The sequence below is a fragment of the Mus caroli genome, chromosome 6, assembly GCF_900094665.2.
Source record: "Mus caroli chromosome 6, CAROLI_EIJ_v1.1, whole genome shotgun sequence".
In the NCBI taxonomy this organism is placed as follows: Eukaryota; Metazoa; Chordata; class Mammalia; order Rodentia; family Muridae; genus Mus; species Mus caroli.
Window position 1 is genome coordinate 3,987,004 of NC_034575.1, and position 10,092 is coordinate 3,997,095.

Sequence of the window (10,092 nt, forward strand, 5' to 3'; positions counted from 1 at the left end):
ACAGAGAAACCCTGTCTCAAAAAACCAAAGGGGGAAAAAAAAAACTTAATACAACACTTTAGATGCAATTGTTATGCAATATTGTGCAGGGTATAAAAACATGGGCATGTTCATCATAGGCACAATTTTTGATAAACATTTCCCACCAGTGTTTGCTCTGATCTTTGAAGGTAGAAACCAAGAATATAAATAAGGACATGCCAACACACTAGGAGAACAGTTTGCCTTGTTACCATGGAGCAAAAATGTGTTGTCAACAACTGTTGACTATAGTTTGGGATGCAGAATCAGCTGAGAGGCCCTCCCAGCTCATTCTCAAAGACCTCCCTTGAAATATACCGCAAAAGGAGAACCTAGTGGCCACGCCTTACTGACAAATGCAAATGAATCCATCACAATGGCAGAGCTCAGACCCAAGCTGATCCTCAGGAGAGGTCAACAGCCAGACCTTCCTGAATAGTGGGACATTAAAGCTACTTCTCAGAGACAGAGAAAATGATCATAGACAGGCCCCACAGAACAGCAATGGGCCCTCCACTGTCTCTGTCAGCAAAGTGAAAAGGCTTGAGTTGGGCCCAGATTCTGATAGTTTCTACTACACTAACACACCAGCAACGCGACAACTGAGCCCTCTGTTCTCCACTTCAGACTTGCTGAGTCTTTTCAGTTTTCAAAAGGGAAACTGAAATGCATATACTGTAAATATGTGTTAGGTCTTTCCATCCCTAAAGAGTGGTCCTCTGTGGAAAGCATTCACAGAACTCTCTTACAGTACTGGCTGGCCATTCTTCCAAGCTAAGGACTGGTCAGGGTCATCCTAGCTCAAGTAGGTGGGGTTTGAAAAATCTACCCCTCTGTTTACTTTATTGATTTTATGTGTTAGTGTTCGGCAGTGTGTACACGTTCATGCATCAGTTTCTTTTCTAGATGGTCATGAGCCACCATGTGGGTGCTGGGAAGAACAGACTCAACTTCTGAGGCATCTCTTCAGCCCCAAAAATCTACCCCTCTGGATGGGAGCACCCTACAGCATTTGAAAATAATGAACATTACTTCCACTCTCTTTTTCGATGATAATTTACTCAGAAAGCAACTGCCGGGTACTAACTCTAACTCTGGAATGGACGCTTCTGTGCTGCACACATGTCCTGCCACCTTCCTAAAGCCACACTGCCTCAGACTTGTTCTGGGCCCCTGGCTTATAAGCAGGAGGTGAAGACGAACTTTGAAGGTGCATTCTGAAAAATACTTATGGCTGAACGTGTGCATTCTACTCTTAGACAAGTTTGTAGCAGTCGCATTTGTTTAAGTTTGGGTGCTTGGTAGAAACAGCAGAAAGTCTCTGCAAATATAACATTACCTAATTTTTAAAAGGCATGTTTTTAAGATACTACCTTTTAAATTGTTAACAAAATTAATAAGCAGCAACACTGTCCAAGTAAACCATAAGCCAAGATATGTGCTAACCTCACTTCAGGAGGACAAGATGAAGGGTGATACTGACAGAGCGCAACCTCGTCCTCTCAGGTACACTGGCTTGACTTACTGAGACCCAAACCCCACCTCACCCCTCACTGCTTTCCTTAACTTTCCTCTGTACCGGGTTCATCCTAGAGCATTGACCTTTGCATACAGAAGTCCTTTATGAAGGTATATTTGCTAAGTGGTTAAAGGCTTCAGATGAGAACCCTGTGTTAACAATGTTCCTATAAGCAAGCAAACTGGCAAATGAAAACTATTGTCCAGGAATAAAGATAAACCCCTACCAATGAAAGATAAGCACAGAAGTCTCAAAATTTACCATGAAACAGCATGGCCAAATGACTAAACCTTGACTGAAATCTGCCCTACCAAACAAACAAAGCATGAAAACATACACACACCCCAAAAAATAAAAACAAAAAGGCAAAGCCAAATAAAAACACAGCTAAATGTATTCTAGGGACATCTGGAGAAGCTTAAATATGAACTTGATATTAGATATTAGTCTTAGGTTGGGTATTAACGTTAACTAGGAGAATGTTCTGATTATTAAATGACAAATGATTACATATTTTAGAGGAAACACATTATGAGGTACCATACTAGAATAATTCAGCCTAAAGGGACCATGCAGGCCTGGAGATAAATACAGATATTAACAATAACCAGTATTCATGCACACTGCTCTAAGGCAACTAGAAGTTGGGGAGGGGTTAACAAGTTTGCAAATATAACAAGGGGTGGTATTTGTACAAGCACTCGTAAATTAAAGATTTAATTCTTTTCCCTTATGAAAAAACGAGTCAAAGAATCCTGGCTTGGATGGTCCTTACCATATCTGGTTTCCGAGATCAACATTTCTGCCTCCTCACTCACTCCTGTTCTCTAGACACCAGAGTAGAGAGTTCCAACTTCAAAGCTGCAAGTCTTGCTTAACATACTTCATTGCCTCCCGCCACCTTTCTACAATTTGGCTCCTACTAAGTGTGAAACTGCAAAAGCTTTCTCAGTGGTCCTATTATATAACACTGCAAATCTCACCTCCTCTCAACTTTGCAGGACTATCTCTCCCCTCTAAGCCCTCAATTGCTCCTGGCCTTGGAAGGCTCCTATAGCAGGAGACTGACTGTCCTGTCTTCCCAGCTCCATGGGTCCTTTTCTCACTCACTCTCGCCCACACTGGGCATCTACACTTCTGGGGCTTGCCAAGTATTCTCTGTCTATCAGGTCTTAGTTTAAGTCTCCCTTCCTCAGGCCCATCCCTGCAAACAGCTTTCCCATGTGCACCACTTCTGCATTTGTTTCCCAAAAGTTCAATTTACAGTGATTTTTTTGTCTGTCTCCTGTTAGCATCCTGCACTGGAGCACAGGCCTGACTGTCATTTTCGCTGACAGGACTCCATCAGCTAACACAGAACATAACACTGCCCTAATCAATATTAAAATGTATAAAAGGAAAAAAATTGAATTGGCATCTCCATGTTAATCACTTTAAAAAAAAATCTAACTAATTTTACCTTTCTGTGTCAGTGCTCTGTATAAGACCAGAGCAAAGGAGTCAGAACATAGAAAAAGATACAAAGTAAAAAGGCGTGACACAAAATATGAACATCATAACCATAGGTCTGAAGGTGAGTTATATATAGCCAGCCATCCCCGGCTTCCCTCTGCTTACCGCCTTGTGGTTGTAGATTTCACCATTGTAACAGAGCCACAAATAAGGGTATTTCCTCACTCTTATCGGCTGCATTCCAAACAGCGGGTCAACCACAGCCAAGCGGTGAAAGCCAAAGCAGCAGTTGGTGTATCCATTGACATTCTCAAAGCGAAATGCATCTGGCCCCCTGTGCGCAATCTTCATCGCACTCAGACACTGCACGGAAAGGCAGTCATCGCTGCCGAAGAGGGCCCAGATGCCACACATGCTACAGGCGGACTGCAGGCACTCTACGGAGAGAAGCACAGGGTCTCGCATTGAGTATAAGCAACGCTGGATTCTTGAAACTTACACAACCCTCTCCAAATGTTGAATCCCAAACCATCTTTATCTACGGCAATGTTCCATTAGGTGGGTAGGCACAAGGGGAGTGATTTCATTTGCTTACAAATATTAAGAAATACAAATGACCTTTATATCCAACCATAGACTCTGCACCCTGCCAAAGCTCACATTTCTCCCACCTTAGACTTTTTGGTGGGGGTTAGACCCAGCAACATCCAGGTCACAGCTGCAACCCAGGATACTCCCAAGAGCAAGAGCAGGAGTGGCTGGCTCCAAGCTAGGTGGGATACCAGCCCCAGCTACTCCGGGTGAGAACCTCAAAACACCCCAAAGGTCTGGTATTCTCCCTGTTAGTACAGCTTCTTCTTACACCTCTACAATTAAATACCATCTCTCTATTTCCAGGTCAAATACAAAGGGAAAAAATAACAACAGGTGGGCACCATTGTGTAATATTAATCCATGTGTATATACACAGAGACACACATACACTAGTATAATACATCCTTAGGCATGTCACGTCTGGTAGCTTAACCTCTAAGTGACTTAGCTAAATGTTGTGGAAGAATAAGGAAACAGTAATCTGATATCAGATACCTAACAAGCATTTTGAGTTTACTGAGGATGTAAAATATTTGTCATGGCTAGGTACTGTAGTACTTAATGCTAGCACTGAGGGTAGAAGCAGGGTAGATCAAAGGTTCAAGGCCATCCTGTACTGTATTAGATAATGTGTCAGTAACAGAAAAGTTCAATATCCAGTGTTCTTAATGACAAAACACTCTCAAATATTTATCTCAAAGCTGCATTGGTTAGTTAGAAACAACACTGGAGGAGGGAAAACTTAATTAAAGCCCTGTAAGCCAGGAAGCAAGTAATTCCTACAAATCTTTCATTTAAATATCTGAAGTTCAAATAGTTCAGTAGTCTCCAACTTGCAATCCTGTTCAAAATGCAAAATGCAAATCTGCAACAAATGGCCACATCCTCTGAAACCTACATCCTCCCATCCCCCACTCTGAGCAAGCCTTGGGAAACATTCCAACTGGATCAAAGCTTTGGTGCGCTTTGAGTAAAACCAGACCAAGCAACAGAAAGTGGTATCAAGCAATGCAACCGGAAGAGGAAGTGCAAGAGGCCCGGAGCCCCTTCCATGTTGTCCAAATGTTGAACCTGTAATAGGCTCGGTCTGCGCATTCAGAAGGAGAATCCAGAGATTCAGGAGGTGGCCAGTAATAAGCAGTGTTTGATTCAATGCCTATGAAAAGTGGGTTAGTCGCACTGCTAAAAGATGGCTCCATCGAATCCCGACCCTCAGAGCTCAGGGAACCCTGAGGAAGAGGAGGCAGAAGGAGTTGCAAAAACCTGAGACAGAGGACATCAGAACAAGGCCCTCTAAAACAAACCGAGCAAAGCTCCCATGAACTCCGAGACCAAAGCAGCAAGCCCAAGGCCTGCACGGGTCTCCACTAAGTCCTCTGCATATGTACTATACAGCAGTGGTTCTCCACCCTGGGGTCAAACGGCCCTTTCAGTGGTTGCCTAAGACCAACAGAAAACATATTTACATATTTACAATATGACTCAAAACAGTAGCAAAGCTGCCGTGATGAAGTAGCTAGGAATATGATGTTATGGTTGGAGTTCACTACAGTGATCTATATTAAAGGGTGGCAGCATCAGGAAGGCTGAGAACCCACAGTATTCTAACTTTCAATTGAGTGCTTTTATGGGACTCCTGACTGAACGTGTGAATGAGTGGGTCTCTGATTCCTGTGCCTTCTCTTTGGGATCTTTTTATCTTTCTGTTGGCTTCTGTTGTCCAACTTCAATATGATGGTTTCCCTTTTATCTTACCTTACTGTATTTTTTTTTCTATTTTTGTTGTTTGTCTCTTAGAAGCCTATCCTTTTCTAATGAGAGGCAGAAAGGGAGTGGATTCAGAGGGGAGAGGTGGAGAGACACTATAGGTAGAGAGCGGGGAAACTGTTCAGATAAGTATTATCTATGTCTAATAAATAAAAGGGAAAGAGAAGTAGGTTAACAAAGCGCTCTGAAAATCAATTATGATCACCGAGAACCATTTACCTAGGTCTTAAGGCTCTTTAATGAACTGTCTGGTATGCAAAACATATGCCAGGCACTACATTCAAGTGTAAAGAAAAGTTTAAAATTCTTTCCTTCAGCAGGAGTAAGGAAATTCAAACTCCTTTGTAATCGGAATCAGAGGCCCTCTTGTACCATATTTTCCTCACTGTTTTCCTCGTTTCCTGGTTAACTTCTGCAGCAGTACTGGCCAGTGAGCCATATGTGAAATTTTAATATACTAATAAAGCCCATTAAGACAAGAGAAATCATTAAAACTAATTTTAAACATACCTTAACATGACACACCCTAAACTCGACAACCAATACAATATAATCAAAATTAATTATATTTTACACTATTTTTCCTAAATTATTAAAACCGGGCTGGAGGGATACTTTAGTGGTTAGAGGCTGCAATCAAACATCAAAACATCAAGTATTAGGTTTTCATAATCATCGAAATCGATACATTTCACTCTTACTACATCTCAGTTCAGACTAGCCAGCATGTCTAGGGGTCAGTCTATGAAAGAGCACACGCTCCCCGCTGGACAGCGCTTTCGTACACTGAACTGACAGTTCTAAACTTCACTGGATCACCTTAAGACCTCAATAATCAACCCGTGGCCTTGTGCAAGTCTTACTTCAAATTAATATTATAGTACTGACATCAATCAACGAAGAGTTAACTGTTAAAACCCGTAGGCCACAGGCCACGAAAAATCAAACTTGCCCGTGTATTTTAAAAGTTAGACTAATCTGAAACTAGACCTGTGAATAGCTACCCATAATTAAGAAAGAAAAAAAAAAGCACGCCAATTCCTTTGCCTTTTCCCGTACTTGGTCGCCTGTCTCCTTAAACAGATTTTTCCCGGCGTATGGAACTGGAGTGGAGGAAGGGCCTGAGCAGCGAGGTGAGTGACTGCTCGGTAATCGGATCCAGACAGACCCAGAGACACTCGCTCTAGAGCTTGGTAGAGCCTCTGTCCTGCTGGAGAGCGAGACCCCTACACTAGCCTGGGGCGCCCAATTACGGCTGGTCTTGTGCAGGCGTCCAGCTAGTCCCAGGCAAAACCTTCGGATGGCTGAAATTTCCCAGGTCTAGACGTCATACAGTAAAAGAAAATATTTATGGTGTCTAAATGAAGGCCACCTTCGCCTTCTGTCTGGAGCGGCCCTGCCTCCGCGCTGCACTTCGCTCACATGAAAGCTTTCCTGGCAGCTCCGTCCTAGGTGCGCAACAATCGCCCCGCGCCCGCCCCGCCCTGCCTCGCGCTGCACCGCAGCATCAGTCGGGCGCCGGACCCGAGTGCTCCGCATCCGAACTCCCGGGACATGTGCCCGCGCGGACAGCACATCCTCCGGCCTCCCAGGCGAGCAGAGCGCTCCGCGCTGAGCACCCGGCTCCCGCTTACCTGCGCACCAGCGGCCAGGGCCAGAGAAGGTGGAGCAGAAGCAGCGCAGTGACAAGACCGGTTAGAGGCCGCTTCCCACCTTAGAGTCGCCGGGCTTCTGTAACGCGTGCGGGAAGTTTCATCATGTCGCTGGGACCCAACCCGTGCGCAGGGGCGTGGCCCGCAGTGCTGACGAGTGACGCCAGGCGGGGCGGAGGCCAAGGCAAACGTGCATCCTGGGGCCGAGGAGCCAGGACGTGTTCTGCTTCTGTTCCTTAAGGTGCTGTGACACTGCAGGCAGGATAAGCCCAGAGGTCGGGCCGCTAGGTCACTGGGCTACCCTACACTCATCCGACAATTAGAAGTCTTCGTACTTGGGATGCTTCTAGGACCAGTTGAGGACAGTGTCCCATCAGCAATAGATCTCCTACTCCTTAATTGTAGTCTTCAGTACTTCCTAACAGAGTGTCTGATATATAGATGTGGATACATAAGTAACATAGGAATACCTGGAAGGACACCACACACACACACACACACACACACACACACACACAAATAACTACTACTGCGCAGGTAAGAAGAACCCCAGGTAATCTCCCTGCAGAGATTAAAAGCACTCTTGAACCAATAGTGCCTACAAATTCATTGTACAATAAAGGAAATGTTTGTCCTAAGAAACGGTTATGCCAAGGTTAACTTCTTCACAAAGTCTACATCAAGTTGATAACATTAAGTTCAAATAGATCAGTGGACCTTGAACACATAACGACAAATCCTTTCAGAGAGCTGTAGGCAGCGGTCCAAGCCTGCACAGCACTGGGGAGATGGAGGCAGGAAGATCATCCTCTTAAGTAGGGAGTTTGAGGACACAGGGCACACACACACATGCACTCACGCACATACGCACGCACACCTATCTATAAAGATTCCTTTTCAGCACCTCAAAAAAAAAAAAAAAAAAAAAACCAAAAACCTTCCTCAGCTTGACTAAAAGATTGGTAGTATGCTCTTAGTATTCCCTCGGATAGGGAAAATACACCATGATTTAAAACACACACGCACACACGCGCGCGCACGCGCACACGCACACGCGCGCACACACACACACACACAATTTTACTGCATTCTTCAATGAATTTGTAGTTACTAAACATCAGCACCCAGTAGGTTGAGAAACAATGAAACTGTACTGTGAAATATACTAAGATCAGATTTTAGCCAGCACTTGGAAAGCCTCTGATCTTGTTGTTCCACAAGGGATGTACTGCACTTGTTTGACCTTGAGAAGATCAAAATTTTAAAAAGTCCTTTAAGCTCCTTTAAATGCAAATTAAATCTTTTTCTTCTAAATAGTTGTTGGTGGGTGAACCCACCTTCTAACCTTTTAACTTATCTTAAGCATACAATCACATAGTGATAGCTAGCCTTTGTTAACTTAAGCTGTTTGTGGTTGCAAAGGGCTTCTTTGAGTTTAATAGTATCTTGAAACAAAGGTACATTGTTTTGTTTTCAACCATTTACATTTCTAAGGTTAGCTCTTGAAGAATAGCATAGGATGCCCACTCCCAGCCCTCTGGAAAAACAGTTAGTTTATCAGCTTGCCCACCTTCTTCACTCAAAATGCTGCAGTCCAAAGCTAGGTGGCCTTACCTAGGTCAGAAACTCACCTAGGTCAGGATCACAGAATGGAGGCCCCTTTTCCTGGAACTCAGGGCAACTATCTGCAGGCCACTAATAGTTTCTCAGAAGACCCTGGTTGCCTGCTGCATTAGCAAGCAACTAGGACACGGCAGCTAAAGAAGAAAGCAAGGCTAGAGCCTTTTCTTTGACACTGAAACACAATTGGACATGCGACTTCTCGTCTTCCTGTGTGTCTTTCCTGCTTCTCATCCAGTTTCATCTATGCCAGTTGGCAAGCTATACAGCGAAAAGTACACTTCCCTATTCAAGGAAGTCAACTCTAGCTGTGATGCTCTGTCACTCGAGAATTTGTCTGACCTTTATAAAACAAAAGCTGAACTATTAACCTAGGTGGCACGGATAATGGTTCTGTGGAACTCTGCAGTTTTCTGTAAGTAGGAACTGTGTATTCTTACAAGCAAACTTTTTTAGTCTGAAATAAAAGAAGCAGGATGCCTTAGGCTATTAGAGAGGATTGAGGAACAAGAAAACACTGAGAAAATTGGGGGTAGGGGTTGGTATAAATGGTTACTAATGTACAGGAATGGTCAGTAGTCATAATCAGAGTAATTGGAGCTTTAAGGAGTTAAAGGCAACAGAAAACAACTGGGCATGGTTCAGAGTAGAGCTCAGAGAGCTGGTGACCTGTGAGCAGAGATTTGTATGATGCTCCCTGCTTTTTAGTGAGAGCCTCTTCTATATGCTGTGCATCATTTTGATGTTACATCACACAATTATTCTTCTCTTTTTGTCAGTTATGAGAACAATGGATGATTGAAGCAGATAGATCAACGCACCTAGAAGTGTTCCACTTCTAGGATGCTGACAAGAGAGATCCCATGAAGCAGCTCACATGGCTGACTGAGTAGAAACCAGCATGAAAACCTGAAAGGGTGTCCCTGCCGACAGCTGGAGCCAGTCCATAGAGCAGGTGAGGAAAGCTAATGAAGAGATGCCCTTCTAGTAGAAAAGCCAACTGATAGAGCAGAGTTCAGAAGGGAGCTACAGGAAAGGGGTAGCATGCAAGAGGAAAGAGGAAAAAAATGCTACTTTTTCTCTAACGCAAGAGGGGAAAGGTAGTGTGGTGCAGGTAAATCTGGAAGTAGGATCAAGAGACACACAGAGAGAGAAATCTATACAGTTGGTTGCTGTACCAATAATGATAATAAATACTATAGAAAAACAGAAAGAGAAAAGGAAAGGAAGGTAGCTTTCCAAGAATTTTTGGGAGAATTTGAACCTACAAAGCCAACAAGGACAGCAACACAAAGAAAGGCTTTTCAAATGTAGAAGAATGCGAATTGATCCATTCCTATCTCCTTGTACTAAGGTCAAATCTAAGTAGATTAAGGAACTCCACATAAAACCAGAGACACTGAAACTTATAGAGGAGAAAGTAGGGAAAAGCCTCGAAGATATGGGTACAGGGGAAAAATTCCTGAA

The 10,092-nt window shown here is 43.7% G+C and overlaps 1 protein-coding gene across 3 annotated transcripts in view; it reads right to left on the reverse strand.

The window, feature by feature from the left end:
* Asns (asparagine synthetase (glutamine-hydrolyzing)) overlaps positions 1–7,153 on the reverse strand; it is a 17,828-nt gene extending 10,675 nt beyond the window's left edge. Inside the window, exons 1-2 of one of the 3 annotated variants that reach the window (XM_021164603.2) lie at positions 6,988–7,153; positions 3,158–3,429 (exon numbers count right to left, since the gene is read on the reverse strand). In XM_021164603.2, the coding sequence (XP_021020262.1) occupies positions 3,158–3,406 (249 nt within the window). In that variant the 5' untranslated portion in view covers positions 3,407–3,429; positions 6,988–7,153. The other 2 variants (XM_021164605.2, XM_021164604.2) reach the window with 2 other exon arrangements.
* Positions 7,154–10,092: the final 2,939 nt, after the last annotated feature.